The 22429-nt window shown below is 33.7% G+C and overlaps 1 protein-coding gene across 1 annotated transcript; it reads left to right on the forward strand.

Annotated features, from left to right (window-relative positions):
• The first annotated feature begins 18123 nt into the window (after positions 1-18123).
• On the forward strand, positions 18124-21165 carry LOC113727851 (S-adenosylmethionine synthase 3). Its single transcript, XM_027252226.2, has 2 exons — positions 18124-18343; positions 19753-21165. The coding sequence occupies exon 2, from the start codon at positions 19762-19764 to the stop codon at positions 20941-20943; it is 1182 nt and encodes a 393-aa protein (XP_027108027.1). The 5' UTR covers positions 18124-18343; positions 19753-19761; the 3' UTR covers positions 20944-21165.
• Positions 21166-22429: the final 1264 nt, after the last annotated feature.

A 22429-nucleotide genomic window follows, 5' to 3' on the forward strand; every position in this document is an offset into this window, starting at 1 on the left:
CTACTCACACTTTATACATAGATATAGATAGATAGATGTTCCAACAAAAATATTTTCATGCACCAAAAATGACTGGTTCATCAGGATAAATGCATTAATTAGCTGATCAATTGTTTTTTTTTTTTTTATTATTATTAGGTTTCAGATGGTCCATAAGGGTCTTACAACTATTATTATCGATCATCATGATATCTTTCACCAAAAAAATTTTTTTTTTTTTTTTTTTAAAATCATGATAAGAACCCACAGTCTCAATCAATAGACGTCCTTGTGGCTACTCAACAGTCCATACCAATTATTTCGTAGACAAGCTTTGAAGCTTGTCAATTACTACTAAATTAGCTTGACTTCTGTCGCTTTTAGGTTTTTTCTGCTTTTCAATTTTTCTCCTTTTGGTGAATATGGTATTACGGATTTAAAATTGCATGAGTTGATAGCAATTTAAAACGTTTTTAACTCCTAATCATTTGTTATGCCACAAGTCAAAAATGATAAAATGATATGTAAAAGTTTGTGATTTTGGGGTACTGTTAATATGGCTTTGTCCTTGGGACTGTTTTGCCGAGTGTGGCCTCTCTAGCTCACTTCATTAATCAATTTGGGATGATTAATGCAGTATTCAACCCTAAAATATGTGGGATTCGGAGCCTCTCTAGTTCACTTCTCTTCAGTTTTTTTTGGTTGATGTCGACTCGTACAATTTAGTATGAATTAATTTGCATAATTGCGATGCAACGTGAAATTTGTCAACTTATACAATTATTGGTATAAAATTCACGATTAGACTAAAACTAATATGAATTTATATCAAGTTGGATTGTATTACGTGTATCGATGACTTTCAAGTGTTGGCAGAGCTTTTCAAATTTTCTTCCAACACTCAACTTGCCTGCGATGAGATCGAATGCTTTCAATGGATGTGTTTTCTGCTAAAAAAATAATACTGCATTTTTGGGAACGTCACGTGTTAAACACATTAAATTGACAATTTGCCAATTCTTGCCCTCTATGATGTACTTTATTTGTTGGTTTACGTTAAGCACGTGTATTTTACAAGAGGTTTTGAATTTATGATCATCATTCTATGATTATTGGTCGCTTAAAAATCAAAATGAGCTTTTTCTCTTAAACACAATCCGGAAAATAATGTCCGGAAATGATTACTTACTTTTGCGGTAAATAAATATTTCCTGTTAAATATATATATATATATATAACAAGGCCTATGCAATTTTCTAAGGAAGAGGTTTGACTTGGAAGAAAATATTTAGCATTCATCATGTTTACCATATGAAACAAAACGAATGCTCAACTAATCCATTTAGCCAGGACACCTAAAGTCTTTTTTTTTCCCCAAATATCAATGGGCCTTCACAACCCATGCATATGGCTTATTTGTCTTCTGCATCATTGCAATATGGACTTAGGATTTCATGGTGGGCCTAACATGGTGGACTTTTATCTGAGTTTGGTTCGTTTCTCCATTGCATGCATCACTATACCAAAATGATGAAAAGGTCTTCATTTATTGTCTAATTTTTTCTTAATATCTAAGTACTAAAGTATTACTTCAAATACCAATGGTAAAATTTTCAAGTAAATTAAAATAGTTTAATGCACCAGTTTACAAATTAGAGAAAGGCTAAATGGGATGCTCAAAATCACCTTGGTCCAGTGGTTCAAATTGAGACCTAATTAATGATTTAGAGATTTTAGATTTGAATCTCCTTCCAACCTCTCTCTCTCTCTCTCTGTTAGAAGAGAATTAAAAGAAATAATTATCCAATTTTTCTTGAACAAGAACAAATCGGTTTTTAATAAATTTGTCAAAAAGAAAAATGAGCTTTTATTAATTTTGTAAAAAAAGAAAAATTGGGTTTTATTAACCATGCTTGGAGCACCACAAAGATTCGGTTTGTCTCTAGGATCTTTTGCAATTCATACCATGGATTTCATAATCGGCCCAACATTGTTGAGTATTAACTTTCCGTGATTCGTTCTGGAATCCATACATTAAAAGGTCCAAATTTATAATAAAAAAAAAAAAGAATTTTTGGTAATGCATACATTTTTGTTAATTGGTAATGATCATAGTAGTAAATACACCATTTACATGTATCATTCCAACAAATTTAAAAATACTCTAAAAGATATTCGTACTTTTCAATTAACTGCATAAACATGTAATAAAGTTTTAATGTATTATACTACATGAATTATACTTCAATTTTTCAAAAAAAATTTAAAATTTGAATAAGGATAGTGACATACTTTTTGAGTTATATAGAAAATACGTGCGATATATATCTTAAAAATAGTGTATATATATATAGATATTTAAATTATACGGTGATAAAATTTTAATAAATTTAATGTCTCGTACGTAAAAATAAATTTAAAATTAGTATAAATGTAGTATAGTCTTTGAAATCTATAGTACATTTACTCATAGTTTTAGTTTCGTAACTTTCAAATATATATTCATACTATTCATGTATGAATTTAATATGCTTAATTTTGCAGAACACATATTTTTATCCCGAATTTTTGTTATGGTACTTTTGAAAAAAATTCATATAATATGCATACGTATAATATCTCATATTATACCCATCCCATATTTTACTAACTATAGTCAGGATTGATAGTGAGGTTCTTCGTTTGACTATTAGCCTTTATTCATTTCTCCTTTGTTGGAGTTTTCCTTTGAATATAAATAAAAAGACTCAAAACCTGAAAAAATACGACGAAAGCCAGGAAGGGTCCAACAACTCCGTGTCTTGTTTCCCAAGGATTAGATTTGGCAAATTCCTGGTGAAAAATTGAAAATCCTGTTCATAGCTTCTGTTTCCAAGATTTTCATCCCGCAATTAGCTATAATCTCCGAATTTTCTCTTACATAACCAAGCTAATTAATCTGTCAAAAAAACAAAAAAAAAAAACCCCCCACACACACACCAGACTAAGTAAGTCTCACATTCCCAAAATTATCGCACAACGAAGAATAAAAAAAAAAAATTTACAGTATTAGGATAACTACACACGCAAAAAACAGAAACAGAAAATCAGTTTTACTTCCAAATGAAATTGATCTTTTTTCCACTGAAATCGGTAAATTTAACATCTAAACTAATCCCACAGAAAAACCCCAAAAGACGCTAACTTTTGGAGTCTCGCTTAAATCCTACACCCACATACCCCAAACTAAATTGATCAATATGACTAAATATACGTCCAGCATCCTGTTAACTGGGCACATATGTTGACTGAAAGTCCTACTCAACATTATTATTTTTGTCAACGTGCAGCTTTACATCCACACTCAGCATCTCCGGACAATTGGGACGAGAACAATGGAGCCCCCAACCGGAATGTGATTCGCAGCTCTTCTGTTTCTGTTCAAGAATATTTTTGTCATCTTTCCGACCAAGTAACGTGGTGGGACTTGAATCTTCCCATGCGATCATTGTTTGAGTGCTTGTCTTGTTAGAATTATTTTCTAATTTGGGTTTCTATTAATTAATTTTGTTTTGTTGAAAACGGCTCGGTAAATCCCACTACAGTATAATCCACTACAATTGGGGCCTAGGTTTGTCTCAATTACTCCCTTCGTCCCACTTTGATAGTCCTGTATTCCTTTTTCATCTGTCCCAAATTGTAGTCTACTTTCCAATTGAAAAATGTAGTTGTATTTTAATTTTCCTAAAGTACCCTTATTCAATGTAAGTAGTTGTTACTATGAACCTACCCCATTTAATGAGAGTTGATTCTTTTTTTACCATCAATTCAAGTTCTCATAAAGTTGTACCATATTTAATGTGAGGGTATTTTAGAAAAATAGCAATCTAAATTTACCTTTCCAATAAAGTTAACTACTTTTTCTTAAACTGTGTGAAAAAAGAAACAGGACTATCAAAGTGGGACGGAGGGAGTATCTATTTGGTGTGATCTGCAAGGTGTAGGGTTTGTTATTCAGATTAGGGTTACATTAATAGGAGGTTCCATTACAGTTATAATGGGTTAGATTCCTCTCTCCCATCTAACACTAGTATCGTATTGTTAGGGTGGCTTGTCCATTGATAGCCACCACACACAGAATTTGGAGAGGGAGAGGAAGCCACCTATGGCAGACACGCGTACCATAATGTACTGATCAAGTTGTCACGCATCTCTCAATTTCTCGATGTAGCATTGGAGAATTACTCGATGTTTATATTACTGTTGTATTCAAATATTTGATGTTTGGAATCTTCAAAATTCCTGCATGTCTAAGTTGGAGATAGTAGACACCAATAACGGATTTGTGAGGCAGGTGTTTGCGAGCCGAAATCAATATAATATGTTGAGGAATTTCCCCATTAGATCAATGTGTTTGTGAGCCAAAATCTGAAACGACTAAAACTAATGTAGGGTGCTGTACATACTTGTGTACTTGGGAAGAATTCAATTAAATCCTAGTAATTTGCTGTTACACCTCTTGGTAATCAGCACCACAAACATTTTCACCGGCTTGGTACCCTATTTTAGTTACAGCAAATTTAGGGTCCGTTTGGATTCCTTGTTTTTGCCTCTGTTTTTGAAAAATTGTTTTTCGCATTTCAAATGCTATAGTAAATATGTATTTTCAAAACAACTCCAAAAACACCATATCCAAACATTATATTAAAAACAACTCCATGTGTATATTTCAATTATGTATATATTATATTAATATAAATTGAAATATACAAATTGAAAATTATATATTTAGATATTATATATTATATAAATATTTATATACATTAATATTATACATAATATAATATACATAATATGTAATATTGTATACATAAATGTATAAATGTGTAAAATGTAGTGGTATCGCCATATAAGTCTTACACATTGGAAGCAAAAAAACCTATTCAAATACTAAATTGGTTAAAATAAATCACTGATGACGAAAATGGTTTTAGTGAAAAATATATAGGAACCAAAATGGCGAAATTCCTTTGTCCTTTTTCTTTGACGATAGGAAATGGCAGTAGTGATGCAACCTTTTTTTTTTTTGAATAGGAAACTAACATAGGGTCCCTACTTTTTTTTTTTGATGAATGGGAAATGGCAGTAGTGATGCAACATAAAATTTCTCTGGCGATGAAAAAGATTGAAAAAATTAATTTTCTCTATTTTGTCCAAATCTTTAAACCCTTCTCGCCATAAATTTTCCAAACCATTTAAATGTGATAAAAAAAAAAAAACAAGAATAAACAGTTTCGATTGCGTGACCAATCTGCAACTGGGAGTTTATTATGAGCTTCTGCAATCTAGAAAATCTTCAAAGATGAAATTATGTACTTTCCTCAACTCCTTCAAACATTTCCGTGCGCTCCTGCACTTTTTCTTGAAATGTAAAAGACAAAGCACATCCCCGCATAGCTTGGAAGTGTGCTTGATGCAAATGCACTTCCAAGCTATTGTACTAAGCTGCTGGATCTGCTGACGCGACAATATCAGTTAGCTTTGCAATTTGATTCAAATTGTCTTCAATATATGGAGCAATTGATGGAGTCCAACTCATGTGTTATTTTCATATCTGATGATTAGGCAATAGTCTCCAAAAAGAATACTATCCAGTAAAGACATTACTTGATTTTCTGTCCATCTTCAATAAGGGTTTTCTTAAGTAGTGAACCAAAAGATGATGTGCAGTCGACGTGTAGGCCAGTTACATGCCATTCTATCATTCGATAGTGCTCCACAACAAGATCAAAGTACACTTCAATTATATTAGAACAAGTTGCAATCCCAGAGGAAATGGTGCAGTTTCCGGAACTAAATTGGCATGTCATTTAACTTTTCCAAAAAGCATATTTCTTTTGTTTGTTCTTTACTTGCAAAAGCGTATGCATTTATACCATCAAGGGAGATCTAAAGATGCTAACAAGAAAAGACAAGGAGTTTGTTTGGACAACAAGAATTTGGCCAAAAAATTTCAGATTTTGTTTTGCTTGCATCATACACACAATTCCCAATCACCTTTTTATCTCACATACATCACATCACAAAAAGTGCTACAGTAACTGGATCAAATAAATCATCCAAATAAATTCTTATCCAATTCTAATATTAAGGGAAAAAGCAAAATGAACTTAAGGAGCTGAAATATGCAAACAAAATTAACTTGGCAGATAAATTCTCCAACAAGAAATTTTCCAAACGGTGTGGAGCGTTTGGATTGTTACTTTCGAAAGTTTTACTAGAAAAATGTACAGAGTAATATAATGATTTGATGTATGTGACGTACTCATAAAACATGTATAAATTTTTTGGAAAAAGAAAATAGCAATCCAAATAAGGCAGTGGACAACAAATTATTCTATCTCTAAAATTTGTGAAGTACACTTGGCCCTTTAATATTTCTTCGCACGCAAATGAAGGACGAGGGATGAAAAGCATATTATTAGTAAAAGGATCTTTACCGGGGCAAAGATTTTACTCACAAGTCACGTATACTTACATTTATGGTTTTTTTTTTTTTTACTTTTATTAGTTTTAACTTTATTTAATTTATGAAAGATCGATCCATAGTGCCCCTACCAATTAAGAAGGTGAACTGGACAGTAGAACGTAGAAACCATGTCCATACCTAGCCCGATTTCTTATTTTGGTTTCTCCTTAACAAAAAATTGGGAGGTTGAGAAAACCAAAAACAAAAAAAAATGTATTAACGCATTGGATGGAATATCATAGTAACAGTTTTAAGGTCTTCTTCTTTTCTTTTTTTCTTTTAACTCAACAGTTTCAAGGTCAAGCTTGATGGACCAAATTGGTTCTTTATGCAGTTACGCATTAACCTTTTAACACACCGAAAAGGTAAAGAACTTCTACGGTGCTACCATTGTAATTGAACGGGCTTAGGATCCAAATTAAATTTGAAAAGGGATTTGTTTAACTCAAACTTCTTTCCTTTTTTTTTTTTTTTTTGTTTTCTGGGGTGACCAATAAAACATTATTTTTATGCAAGATTTACACGTATAAATGTGTAAAAACTCACACATTTGCTTAAGTACTAGCACTTCAGGTCCTTTCAATCCCTCTTGACGAATGACCATTGGATACTAGTTAAACAAACTCATATAGGAGAACGACGTAATCTGTTAGATAGACTCAAATGCAAAAGAAGAATTAACTGTTAATGTATAGTTTTATTAGTGATCATTTACAAAAAGCGATTAAAGATTATGACTTTTGTAAATGATAAATATAAATACAGAAATCCCTAAAATCAAATAAGTGGACCATTTTTTAGTCTATTCTTATCATTTAACTCGTATGTTACTTAATATATAGAATTTTTCATTTTTTTTTACTGAAACAGTAAGAACACAACACACTCACACAATTAGAACAAGTACGAGAGTTAACGAATAAATCGACCCGATAAACAAGCAGTTTAAGGAGACCACAGAGCAAGAGATTAAGGGATATAGAATTTTCCATTTGATTAAGGGTAGTACAAGAGATTCTTTTTCCATTGACCTCATGAGTGAAAAAAAAAATGAGAAGGGTTGATGCCGAATGCGCTTCTTCTTCTTCTTCTTCTGTGAATTCAGTGATGAGTCATTCTGACTTCAGTGCTATGATGTCTCTAGGAGCCCAGTTGGCCAGCGATTGGTGTGGTAGGTTTGGGGTAGGTAAGAGAATATAACACCACAGCCACTTTTCCTTTTTTCTTTTCTTACCGAAGTAAGAAATTATTTAATTAAATCTAATTCCAAATTTATCCTCAGAAGCCGCCGGCTAACACCGTAGCCACAGATACCCAATAAATACTTGTACTCCTCTCTCAGATGGGGTAGTGGCCACCAAATAGATTTTGATGCATTCTTCGTAGGGGTGGCAATTCGGGTCCAAATCAGGTTGGCGGGTCGGGTTCGGGTCAACCCGTCAGAAAATCTGTTGACCCGAACCCGACCCGCCAACCCGTGACGGGTCAGATATGCTGACCCGAACCCGAAAATTTCAGGTTGACGGGTTGGCGGGTCAACCCGAAATGACCCGAAATTTAATTTTAATTTATTAATTTATCACTGTAATTTCTAATAAAATCAATTTCTCACAAAATTAATTACATAATCAAGTAATAAAAATTTAAATAAGTAATTCCAAACCAAATCTAAAATAAATTAAACACCGTAAAAGTGTTTTATCCCAAACAGAATATAAAATAAATTAAAACAGTATAAAAGTAAAAAATAATATAATATATTATTTGTCCAAATATAATAATTTCAACTTCACACAAATTAAATAAATTCATTTATGATTAAGCAATTAATGCCTTTGAAAAAAAGAATAACTTAGGTTAGTTAGATAAAATTATTTTTATATTTATTAAATTATTTTTAATTCGTAAACGGGTCATATCGGGTCATATCAGGTCACCACGGGTTGACCCGAAATCGACTTGTTTTCTTTTCGGGTTCATCGGGTCCAACCCGATTCTGACCCGAATTCCCAAAACCTCAACCCAAACCCACTAATTTCGTGTTAGGTTCGTGTCGTGTTTTCAGGTCGTGTCGAAAATTGCCACCCCTAATTCTTCGGCTTGTTATTGAATATCAAAAAGACAAAGGGGTTCTCTTCTTACCGTTATTAAGTTTTAAGGAATCCCTGATATAAAGAATCTATGCGGGGATGGCAATTGGAATGGGTCCTCCCGTGAGGAGCAAATGGGGAAGGGGATAGGACGGGGATTAGGGAATTTTTTTCTTGTTTAAAAATCCCGCTCCATCACCCATTAAAAATATGAAATATATATTTAATTTAATTAGTTATAAACTTATAACAATATTATTGTTAGTTATAAGTATTATATAATGTATATTAGTATATGTAACATAATTAACATTATCAGTTATACTAATAATTATACACGTCTGCTAATGGAAACTATTAATTGATTATACTAAATTTATCAATATATTTATACTAAATTTCTAATCACACTTAACATAATAACACTTTTAAAAAAAATACAATAATGACTTAGTGATTGTATTTGTTTCAAAAGTGAAAATTTGACTACTTTAGTTATATTTGCGTCACATGTTAGATTGTATTTAAATAATTTTTGTTTAATTATTTTTATAAGTTTCAATTGGGGGAGGGTTGGGTTGGGTTGGGTGGTATGCGAGGAGTTCGAGGTGTAAGTGAGAGGTCTTCAGTTCGAGTCCTTTTGCTTACACTTTAAAAAAAAATTATAAGTTTCAATTAAATAATTACAATGGATAATGATTGGAGGAAAGCAGGGCGAGACGAGGGGAATTAGTGGGCAGCAGGCCCTACAAGCTCCATCGCTGCCCCATTGCCATTTCTAAATATGTTGTTTACTATTATAATTTGTTGTTATAATTACACATGAAGTTGTTCAGTTTGTAAGAGACTTTCTCTTTTAGTTAAGCTGCATGTAGGAGTGTCAATTGAAATTTTTGAATCGGATTTTAGTAAGCCCAAACTCATGTCATAAATTATACGAATTTGAGTCTCGTACTTTTGGGATTCGGGTTCAAATTAAAAGATTCAAACTTATCTTGCACTATTATATGAGTTTCAAACTCAAATCGAACTCAACACATGCTCATAATTAAATACATAATTATATACAATATATATTTTATAATTATGAATTATTATAAATTTTTATATATTTATTAACATTTATGTTATACTATGTGTATATATGTCTGTGTGTGTGTCTATATATATGTGCATGTGTGTGTATGTATGTATGTATATATGTATATGTGTATATATTTATGGGTAAAAAATAAAAAAAAACCCCTTATGGTAAGTCTAATACACAGAAAAGTCTCTTATGGTTTCAAAATATACAACACGACCCCTCATGCTTTGAACTAAATTGTAAAGGTGACGGAATCCGTTAAATTTAACGGAAATGACTTATTGGAACCTAAAAAAAAAAATTTATACCTAATTTTTATCAAATATGCCTATTCTACCCCTTAACCCTCAATTCTCTCTATTTAGAGAATAAAATAAATGATTTTTTTGAGCTGCCTTTTGCTTAATTATAGTAGGGCATTTTGGTCATTTTGTCCATTCCGTTAAGTTTAATGGATTCCGTCACCTTTACAATTTAGTTCAAAGCATGAGGGGTCGTGTTGTATATTTTGAAATCATTGGAGACTTTTCTGTGTATTAGGTTTATCACAGGAGACTTTTTATTTTTTATCCTATATTTATATACATATATACACACATAATTATATACAATATATATTTGTAATTATAAATTAATATAAATTTTTATATAACTTATTAACGTTTTACGTGTATATATGTATATATATGTGTGTGTGTGTGTACACACCTGCCGAGCGTTAATCAGATATGAATCTAGCATGGTCCAAACTTGAGCCATATTTAGTTTAAGTTTAATATTTAGGTCTGAACTCTACGTGACCCTATTAACTCTTAGGTTTAACAAATTTTTTTGGATGGAATTGGTCAAACTCAGGCTGACCCGACTCTATTGACAGTCTTCGATATACGAGACATTATGGCTCTAGAGAGAGATTCAACGCTCTATAAATGGACGAGGGATTCAAATCCAGACCCCAAATCTCATTTCTCGCATTTTTGTAACCTTTCTTCATTGTTTTTTCTCATTTGAGATGGTGACACAAGTTTATGCAATTCATTCTTTTGTTTTTTCATTTCTTGGATTTTGGTTTCAAGATGTACCATCAGTATCCATATTTATTATATAATAATTAGTATCAGTCATCATGTTATGAACCGACAATCTCGAATAAACGCACTCAGGTTGATCCGACTCCATTGACAGTCTTCGATATACGAGACATTATGGCTCTAGAGAGAGATTCAACGCTCTATAAATGGACGAGGGATTCAAATCCAGACCCCAAATCTCATTTCTCGCATTTTTGTAACCTTTCTTCATTGTTTTTTCTCATTTGAGATGGTGACACAAGTTTATGCAATTCATTCTTTTGTTTTTTCATTTCTTGGATTTTGGTTTCAAGATGTACCATCAGTATCCATATTTATTATATAATAATTAGTATCAGTCATCATGTTATGAACCGACAATCTCGAATAAACGCACTCAGACTGATCCGACTCCATTGACAGTCTTCGATATACGAGACATTATGGCTCTAGAGAGAGATTCAACGCTCTATAAATGGACGAGGGATTCAAATCCAGACCCCAAATCTCATTTCTCGCATTTTTGTAACCTTTCTTCATTGTTTTTTCTCATTTGAGATGGTGACACAAGTTTATGCAATTCATTCTTTTGTTTTTTCATTTCTTGGATTTTGGTTTCAAGATGTACCATCAGTATCCATATTTATTATATAATAATTAGTATCAGTCATCATGTTATGAACCGACAATCTCGAATAAACGCGCTTGTCGACTACTCCATGCTTCGCATTCCACAGCAAACGATTTGGAGCAGAGCTTTGAAGGCTGCACCATCTTTAGTTGACAACTTGACATTTTAGATCAGTACGCGTGCTAAATTTTAGAGATAATGACCAATCAGTACGCTTTTCTATCAAAAGAATAACAAATTTTATAAATCTTTTCCCAGACTAATCGTATATTATATGTGTAAAATTTAGAACTTAACCTAAAATTTAAATAATATGATATGCATTCAAATCTGTTGGTACAGGAATCGTCGGTGTAGAAAGAATCAATTCAACGGAAAAAAGATGTAACAACGAAATTAATGCATCTATTTCTTCTGTGGGATGTTACATCACCGATCAATAGCGGTGTATTTATGAATAAAACAAAAGTTTGAGTTGTGAGGAAATTAAGCATGATTTGGCACATGAGTAGCCGCCGATAACTGCTAAGGAGGCTTTAGTCATTGGATGGATTGGTTTGGCCAAGTAAAGGCTAATTTGGATCAATAATTCACCCCCCGCAAATGCATGCATCCACGACTTTGGGGTGTCGGCAGACAGACCGCGTAACCCCATAAGATAACATGCTGTCTTCCCTATGTTTTCTATAGTTTTCCATCAACATGGCATGCTTGCTAGATCGGCTGCTTTCAGTTCCGGCTCGTTTATCGTAGGCATGAACCTCGCCGACTCTCCGGGGAGTATCTTTAGAATAACAGCTCTGCAATGAAAGAAGTTTTTTAGTACGTGGTTTTTGTTTTCAAATGATTCTACATATGTGATTGCAGTTTTCTATTTTAAAAATAAAAATGGCACCTTGGTTTCAAAAAAAAAAAAAAATTTTTTTTTGACTATCAGATGAACCAAACTGGTTGTTTTTGGATCTTGATTTTACTTTTTAAAATCGAAGGTAATTTAGAACAAGCCCTTTGAATATACTGAATTTCCTTCTTCATAACTTTGTAGGATGGTTTTAGAATCACAGAAATTTAACCGTGAAGCCAAGCTAGCTTATACATATTTATATATGACCAGGATTAGACTTTTGTCTTCAAGTGGCTAATTAAAAGCTTTGGCTCTGTTTGGATCCGCTAGTTTTTCAAATATCATAAAAATTTTTAAAAAGCACGGTAAAAGGTACTCTAAAAAGTAGTCTAAATTTTTTTAATATCCGAAAAATATATTTTTAAAACTCTACTACTCTTAAATATTCCAAAATATTTTCTAAAAATATCCCAAAATATACTCTAAAATATATTCCACATTTGGCTTATCCATTTCTTCTCTTCCCTTCTATTAACAAGAAAAATGATAACAACGGAAGAAAATAGGCGTGCAATGCAACAACCCGGGGCACCAGAACAAAGCCCAACCCCTTAAAAATAGAGTAAAATTTATATACGGTGATAGTGTATGCACTATTATCATCAGATCTATGACATATGTGCAAAAGTTGAATTTTAAATTCAAATTTTACATAATTATCATTTATTCAACGTTGATGGTGTATACATTGTTAGTGTAGAAAAGATTAATTTTAAAGATAAATGATACATTAATTTAGAGAATAAAATTGTGGTCTTGAGCTTAGATCTCCCTTCCTCCTTTTTTATAAAAAAAAAAAAAAAAAAAAAAAGAACTCCAAAGTTTTCTAAAATAGATAATTTTGTAGATGTCTTGATCTTTATAAAAACATATTCATAATCAGTTCATGTTATGGCAGTAGTACTTGCCTACTTGCAGAATTAAGTCAACTCAATAATTATCCAACATTTCGCTAGTCTTCCGCCAGGTTCCATGCAGCCACATGCTTTAATGTTCATAGATTCCATATATCTCATAAAACAGTTAGTGCGTATTACTTAAAAAATCCTCATAGAATTGCTTTTGAATATGACAAAACGTCACATAAGTGTTTGGATAGATTATTATTTGAAAAAATTACTGTAGCACTTTTTGTGATGTGATGTATATGAAATAAAAATGTAGTTAGAAATATAAAAGAGTAGGTTGGAAAATGTGTTTATGATATAAGTAAAATATTACAGTATTTGGAATCAATGTATGTGCTACTGCTATCCAAACACTAGTGCCTTATTACACTCTCACTATCATTCTAATAATATAGTTTTTACTTATTATACTCGATGATAAAATAAATGATGAGACTGTAAATAAATAAAAAATAAAAATGGAGTGCAAATAATATATTTCCCAACAAATATCACAGTGGATCATTGCACAAGAACAAAAGAACACTAATTATTGCAAAAAGTTTTGGTAAATAAATAAATAAATAAGATTGCAGTCTCTCAAACAAGGCCTGATAACTTTTAGAAAGATTTGGTTTACAGGAAATTAAATTCGCATTAGTAATATTAACCACTTGGCATCACGAAATCTCATGCTTCTTAATGCAGTGAGCTCCATAAATATTGCTTAATTAACTCATTTATATATGCCATTTAGATGTCATATTGCCATCTTATTTTTATGTCTCGCATGTTTAATTGCTTTGAAAGGAATGATAAGTTTTAGCGCTAAAAAAAAAAAAAAAAAGAAAGAAAGATGATGTACATGTGTAATAGTCAGATGGCAATTATGTCATATATACAATTAGGATGAGGTTTTCATTCGTTTATGCTTGGAAAATTTATTAAAAGGGTACTCTTGGAGCGGCACTTGAAAAACATTCCTAATTGAAAACCATTGCCATGTTGTTTTTATATGATGGGTAATTACTAATTTGAAATGAGATCAACGTGTAGATTAACAATAAAAGGATATCCTCAGCTGGACATGGGCAAAAAAAGTATTTGGAATATATGAATTGATACCTAGGATATCTTTTGCACGCACTTATTTTTTTTTATTTATTTTTCATCTTTCCTGTAAAATTAATACCAAAATCTTCATGCCAGATTCAAAGTATCGAATTTCATCTCGAAATTGATAACAATTTTGACATGCAAAATTACATCTAATCAGACAGTGACCTCATCAACCACCAAAAAGTGTGAGTAATTAAATTGAAGCGAACTTGGAGCCCATTTGGATTGCTATTTTTTAAAATTTTTGTAAAAATAATAATAATAATACTGTAGCGATTTGATATGTACGAAGTAAAAAAGTGATTAGCGAGTGTGTTCACGAAAAATATATTAAATTAATGGGATTTTGACGAATGCCTTATAACTCATTATTATTTTTTCTTTTGTTTTGTTTATCGAGTGGTCCAGCGAAAGAAATCTTCAGCTACTTGGTCAGAAGAGCGTCGGAATTCATAAGTGGCAACTCTTTAATCTTTTTCGTTCGAGTCCATATATGTACAATGAGATTCACATATTTATGAAACTTGCACTCCAAAAAAATTCCTTTTGTTTTACCTCATTGTTTTATCCTGTAATCAAAGCAGCAGTGACATGGATATTTGTTTGTAGCATACTTCTTCAATAAGGACAACTTGATCGTTTTACCAATAAAAGGGTCCAAATTAAACATAGACGGAAGTGCCATTTGTCACACAATGTTGTCCTCAAACGTTACATTGGCTGGGGTCGAAGGACTTAACTAATCAATCACAATTTATTACTAATTCAGGTATAGTGGTACCACTGGCCCAATGGCTCGGTGGCCACCAGGGAGGGACTTAAATCCTTTCTTGGACTGTAGGTGAGGGTTCAAATTTCACCTGTAGTAAAAAAAATCTAAGGGTTGTGTCACAACACTTCTTTAATTTAGTTGGATCCGTATACCCACTAACCCCTACCACAGCCTCTTTAGGTTTCCCACAGCCCTTTTACCTCACACACAAACATAAATTAAACTAGGATTTTTCTAATGAATACTCTCAACGAATACTAGTTTACATATTTAAATCTCATTTAACTCTTTTTTTCTAAAAAAAAAAATCATACTTAACTTACTATATAAATACACACTCTAACAACAATTGTTACTTTTCGTTGCATTTATATTATTTTTTCTAATTAATATTTTTTTAAAAAATTAACATTTGAAGTACATTTTAACGAGCATCCATTGCACATTGGTTAGATAAATTTATTAAATTAATTAAACACTGTTAAGTACTTAATTTCTTCGTATGTCATCCTTGGACATGTTCAACACCTAATCCTTGTGCGCGACCAGACTTCGAACGGAAAAGTGGCGTGTCACCGGAGTCCCTTTTTCTCTTTTTTCGTCTTTATTTCCCCGTTTTCCAAAAGTCATGCTATCAACTGAGGCTAATTACTCAGAATATTATTTTAAAAAAAAATTGAACATGTATTGAGTCAGCCCGGCAACAAAATTCAAATTAAAAAAAAAAAAAAGGAACAGTAGTAGTTCCAAGGCAGTGTCAGCCCGGCAGCGACCGAAAAGGTTTTTAAAAAAAAAACTGCCTCCATTAAAAGATCATCTTTACTTGATTTATAAATATACCCGTGTCTTTGACAGTTTATCCATTGTAAGCAGTAGTAGTTCCAAGGCCTTAGTGTTTTAGCTATTTCTGACTCCGCTCCAGCTGAAATAACTGTGCCAAGATTGAAGTGTCCACAGCTTCTGTGGCAACGGTTCAGTGTCCACAGCTGAAATACGTGTTTAGTCTAAACAGAGAAAGAAAGGACCCGCAGCTTCTGCGGTAATGGCTATGGTAGTAGGTGGATGTGGATCCCCTTCCTTCCTTCCACTCAAAGAGGCTATACCCACGTTGATTGCGTGCTAGTTTCTTCACATGGTCTCAGAGTTGCTAGCAATTCTGACTGAACGGAGGCAGTTTTTTTTTTTTTTTTATAACCTTTTCAGTCGCTCCCGGGCTGACACTGCCCGGCAGCACTGACACAGCTTAAAAAAAAAAAATTATTCAATTGCTGCCAAGCTGTTCCTTTTTTCCAAAAATTTTTTTTTTTTTTTTTGATTTTTAGACAGCAGCAATAGTTTTGCACACACTTATTGTCGGACCAATACATGCCCGATTTTTTTTTTGGACAATATTCTGAGTAATTAGCCACCAACTGAAGTGTCATTAATATTCAAAATCTAATCTGATTTCAAATCTTGTCTTTTATCAATTGCTATTCTACACAGATTCTCAAATTTAGTAGGTGCCATTAGACACTTTATCTGGTTCAAAGGTGATTTAATCCTTTCAATTTCGAATGACCTAGTTAAATATGTTCCCTTTCTCGTAATGTGGGACTAGCAGTAGGAGTAAATTATTGACATTTTATCCAAAAAAAAAAAAATCTCTTCTGAAGTTACTTCTTTTTAAAGTGTAATACCAGAATGAATCATGATGTACTTCAAGTCCCATGAATCGCATGGACTTTATGGTTTATTAACGTTAACAAAATTGTCGTTATGAAGTGTTTTTCACAGAGCATGCACGGAATTCTGCCAAATGCCCAACCATATTCCCAATCAATCAGCGTCAGTTACCAAAAACCAAAGAAAAAGAATGCATAAAAAAGAAAAAGAAAAAGAATGCATAAGTAATAATACGTGGAATAACTACAATATCAAATATTTGATTGACCTTCCAAGAACCTGGACTTTTTTAGCTTGGATTTGTAAATCAACTGTTGACATTTAACTTACACTTCTACCCCTGCAAAGAAATTAGGCAGCGTCAATCTTAGTTTACGTGTTGCAACCCAAGTCAAATATACCTACTTTTCTAGACCTCCCACCGATGGCTTCTTTTTTCTTTTTTTTTTTTTTTCCCAATGATGGCTTTTTTCCTATTGGCAAAATACATGTTCTCACGTTACAAATGCATTGACCAAGGCAGCCTAAATATCCTTTCTACCAAAAAAAACACATGCATCATGATATTTACACATTCCAAAACAATTTTGCAGCCCTCTATTCTGCATTTTGTTGTGTACATGCTTGTCATTTCGTCTTAAAGCTATTTAAAGGGTACAAAAAACTAAACACATGATATGTTAGTAGTATTATAAATATAATAAAAAAAATTTTTCGTAGCGGAATTTAAGAAGTGGGGAGGGAGTAGGAGAGTTAGAATCCAAAACATCTACGTTCTAGGGCATCAATCAGTATTATAAACATAATATATTAATGTTCCCTATCAAGCAATTATATATTTACTAAAAAAATTCTAGCCAACATTTATGGGGGGAAAAAAAATCCCACGAGAACAATAAGCATTAAATCTATATATAAAAAAAAAATCAAGCCAACATTTATCGAAAAAAATCCAACACTATCGCATGTGGCTTGATTTGGTCGAAACTCGAATGCTATGCCAATTTATGAAATGCAATCATCATATAAAAGTCTATGATTTTCCTTATCTAAATACTACCGAATACATCGGTTTGACATGTTAAGCATTTCCTTATGAATCTTTGCATTGACCAAGCTGGCTCATAGGTGCTAAGCCAAGCCATAGAAGCCACACCACCAAAAACAGCAATCCAAACTGGTTATAGTCTAAGTCAGGGGTTGGTGAATGATGTACACGGCCATTATCAAATGTATACCACTATTAATCTTGTGTAGCCAGTACGAGTTCTCACCAACTTCAAGCAATACCAGCCGTCAGATCATGCAAAATCCCAATCTCCATCCCAAGTCGCAACTGCCCCGATTAATTTGGAGCCCACCAGCCAATTTAGTTGCTAATAAAATTCGAGTAGTGTCAATCAAGCTTAAGAGGACAATGAAAAATCCAATTACCCACCACGCAACCACCCACCCATGCCACCTGTCTATGTGAGCAATTTTTCTTTAGGATTCAGGACAGCTTTGTCTATAAATACGGGCCCGATCCCTTATGGTAAAACTCGCAAGCATTTGGGGGTGTGCCTGAAAGAGGTCCAACCAAATCTCTCCTCTCTCTCTCACTCTTGCTGTTGGGTTCTTCTGTTTTCAAGGTACGGTCTTTTGTACTGTACGGTCTTCTGTTTTCAGTAGTAGACTCTATGCGGCTGCTGGTTAATTGTGTTCTCTCACATGGGTTCTTGCTAGTTTATGTTCTGGGGCTCCTGGATCTGAGTTTTTTCTGCATTTGTTGATGAAAAAGATTGCGTTTTAGAAGTGACTGGTGTTTTACTGTAGATCTGTTGTGGGTTCTGTTGATTTTACTAGTTGGTCGGATTTGTAGTAGTTGAACATGATGGTTTGTTTTATGCGTCACTGGGGTTCTTGGGTGGGTGGGGGACTGAGATTTTCTTGATTTTGATAATTCGTGAGTACAGCTAATGAGGATTTAGGAAATCTTTTTAGCTTGTCGATAAGAAGTGTAATTAAAATGTAAACATGTTACTAGATCTAATAGCAGTTGGTGTTTCTTGAATGGTTTATGGCAGCTTATGCATCTACCCCTTGTTTGCTTGTTGAACTTCTAGTATTTATGGAACAAGTAATTAGAGCCATAATTGTGGTCTGACTTGATTTCAAGATTTGGGTTTTGGTTTTAAGTTTGTGAGGGCATTGCTGTATGCAAGATCTGAACTTGGCGATGCTTTGAATTTTGCATATGGTATTCTGAAGATTACTTGTACAATGATGAATATCGTCATGGCCTAATCCCAAACTTTGGTCGTGTTTTCTTGAATGTGCTAAACTTGCATCTTCCCCGGGAATTTGCCATTGAGCAATTAGTTTGGGTTTAAATGTTCTTGATCTGTGCTAGAATGAGCTTTGACTTGGAATTTATTTCTTTATCGAGAAAAAGGGGAAGCTTTTGCATCTTTCTTATGTGCTGGTTGGAAAGTGAAAATTCTTGTAGTGTAAGTGAAGCATGGTTCCAACGATCTGGATCTCCTTCTAGATTGGTGGCCAGCCTAGCTTGTCTTTGAAGTTGATAAAAATTCACATTTTGGACGTAAATGTCAATTAATCGGCAACTTGGTTAGTGTAGAGGTTGGTAATATTCTTTGAATGCGTGTTACAGAGGAGGATCATTTGTTTCAGAATCTATTTCTAATGCATACCAATTGTTTTCTCCATTGTAAGCTTGAAAGAATATGCTGGACCATCTTATCTGACATGATGTTCTGTCAGTGGGTATAAGACCAATTTGATTCTGTTGTCGACCATAAGGAATCAGAACTTCTAAAATGATTCCTTCTAAAAAATGGTCCAGTTTTGCATTATATACTATTCTTGTAGCACGTTACTAACATGTTTTTAAAGCATAAAATGGATTACAATCTTCTTTGGCACAATTTTGTTGGTGATCTATGGAGTGCAGAGACTGGTTCTTCGTGTTGTGCTTGTATTTATTTTAATGATGGTTGAGAACCTAATGATATCTTCAAATTTGTTTAATCTCTTCCAGGTTCGGAGAATGGATACCTTCTTGTTTACCTCTGAATCTGTAAATGAGGGACATCCAGACAAGCTCTGTGATCAGATATCTGATGCAGTGCTTGATGCCTGCCTTGAACAAGATCCTGACAGCAAAGTTGCTTGCGAGACTTGCACCAAGACCAACATGGTAATGGTTTTTGGTGAGATCACCACCAAAGCAAATGTTGACTATGAGAAGATTGTGCGCGACACATGCCGCAACATTGGATTTATCTCTGATGATGTTGGTCTTGACGCTGATAACTGCAAGGTCCTAGTTAATATTGAGCAACAGAGCCCTGACATTGCTCAGGGTGTCCATGGTCACCTTACCAAGCGCCCTGAAGAGATTGGTGCTGGTGACCAGGGTCACATGTTTGGCTATGCCACAGATGAGACACCCGAGTTGATGCCTCTCAGCCATGTTCTTGCAACTAAACTTGGTGCACGTTTAACTGAAGTCCGCAAGAATGGAACCTGCCCTTGGTTGAGACCTGATGGCAAGACCCAAGTCACCGTTGAATACTGCAATGACAATGGAGCAATGGTTCCAGTCAGGGTCCACACTGTTCTCATTTCCACTCAGCACGATGAGACTGTCACCAACGATGAGATTGCCAAGGATCTCAAGGAGCATGTCATCAAGACTGTTATTCCTGAGAAGTATCTTGATGAGAAGACTATCTTCCACCTCAATCCTTCTGGCCGTTTTGTGATTGGTGGCCCTCATGGAGATGCTGGTCTCACTGGTCGTAAAATCATCATTGACACCTACGGCGGTTGGGGTGCCCATGGTGGTGGTGCCTTCTCTGGTAAGGACCCAACAAAGGTTGACAGGAGTGGTGCCTACATTGTTAGGCAGGCTGCCAAGAGCATTGTTGCTAGTGGTCTAGCTCGCAGGTGCATAGTCCAGGTCTCTTATGCCATCGGTGTTCCAGAGCCATTGTCTGTGTTTGTTGACACTTACGGCACCGGAAAGATACCAGACAAGGAAATTTTGAAGATTGTGAAGGAGAACTTCGATTTCAGGCCAGGGATGATTGCAATTCACTTGGACTTGAAGAGGGGTGGCAATTCCCGATTCTTGAAAACGGCTGCCTATGGCCACTTCGGAAGAGATGATGGTGACTTCACTTGGGAGGTTGCCAAGTCCCTTAAATGGGAGAAGCCCCAGAATTAGCTTGTTGCCTAAGTGAGAAGTGTTGTAGCTAGTAGCTGCTGCTCTGACTGAATGGTCTGCAGTATGCGTATTGTTTGCTTCTGTCTACTGTTCTTTCCCTCTCTTGAATGGCCCCTTTCACCCGTGTCGCTACTCCCATTCTTATTGTTTGGTTTACGGTATCTTGTTCTTGCATGGAGATGTATGCATATTAGTGGTTAATAAAAAAAATTGATAGCCAAATTGAGAATGTCCCAATAAAAGCCTTTTATATTTTTTAACTATTTGCTCAGCGCTACCAATTTGTGGAGATTTGATACATTCTTCTCGTCAAGCGGTATTGGTTTTTAAAGTCGAATAACTGTCTAGTTGACACTTGCATATTTCGACCTTTCTCTCTATTTCTTGACGAAATTATCCACATTGATTGCAGCTCAATTTTTATATTTTAAGATTTTGTATTTTATTTTTATCAAGCAGCAACACTTGCACTAATCTTACTTTAATTTATCCAGAATTGGCTTTGTCAAGAATTAGCTTCAAATCGTGATAGAATGTTATTTTCCTTTAGACTTTATTTGTCCGGTATAACGTGCAATAATCTTGGACAAATATTCTTTAAGATAAGATGAAGTTTATTTGTCTTAAATTCTTGCACAAAGTAAAACAAGCCCTTTTGAACTAAGGAGTGCTTTTGGGGAGGATACACAGTAGTAGGAAAGTGATTTTCTACAAATCACTCTCTACTTGACCTCTTTATATAGAAGAGATTGTTCAAGAAACAAAAAAACTCATTAAATACTTATATGAATAGATTCAAAGTATTGTGTATAAATTCATGCACTTTAATTCATGCATCTCATGATTCTAAACAAAAACATGAATCTATCCTTTCATTCAAAGATTCCCACATACATGAATATATTCATGACTGAATGTACATTTTAGAAACATTCACAATATTATACATGTATAAAAAAATGAATGAATATACATTAATTATATGTATGTATATCATACAAATTTTGAAAAATTTTTAACAATCCCCTGCCATTTTTAAAATTTAGAAAATGGATTTCCAAAAGGTCACCAAATAATCTGACATTCATATGCATAAAATAATGGCGTCTTTCGATTGAACCACTATCTTAGTGAATGTTCTTTGAAATCAATCCTACAAAATGGTAGACAAACTTTGAACCACTTGGATATTGAACCAACCTCATAAACACATCACATTATGAGCAATGCACATCCATAAATTCTTCAACGATACATTTTACGGCCTTGTATCACTATCCTTTTATGAATGTTACAAAGTTCTTAACTTTGTGATTTGCCGAAAACCAACAACACCCCCATTTTCTAGCTACTAGTACAATCTAAAGCGAGAGTGTCACTGTATGGTGTAGACGCATGGTGTTATTTTTTGAAATTTCTAATATACCTTTAATTATAATGGCAAATTTGTCCCAATCTATTCAAAAAAAAAAAAAATGTCAACAAT

The sequence above is a fragment of the Coffea arabica genome, chromosome 2c (genome assembly GCF_036785885.1).
Source record: "Coffea arabica cultivar ET-39 chromosome 2c, Coffea Arabica ET-39 HiFi, whole genome shotgun sequence".
NCBI lineage: Eukaryota > Viridiplantae > Streptophyta > Magnoliopsida > Gentianales > Rubiaceae > Coffea > Coffea arabica.

What these genes read in the sequence shown, in the direction of transcription:
- LOC113727851 (XM_027252226.2), top strand. Translation starts at nt 19,762, where the DNA reads ATGGATACCTTCTTGTTTACCTCTGAATCTGTAAATGAGGGACATCCA.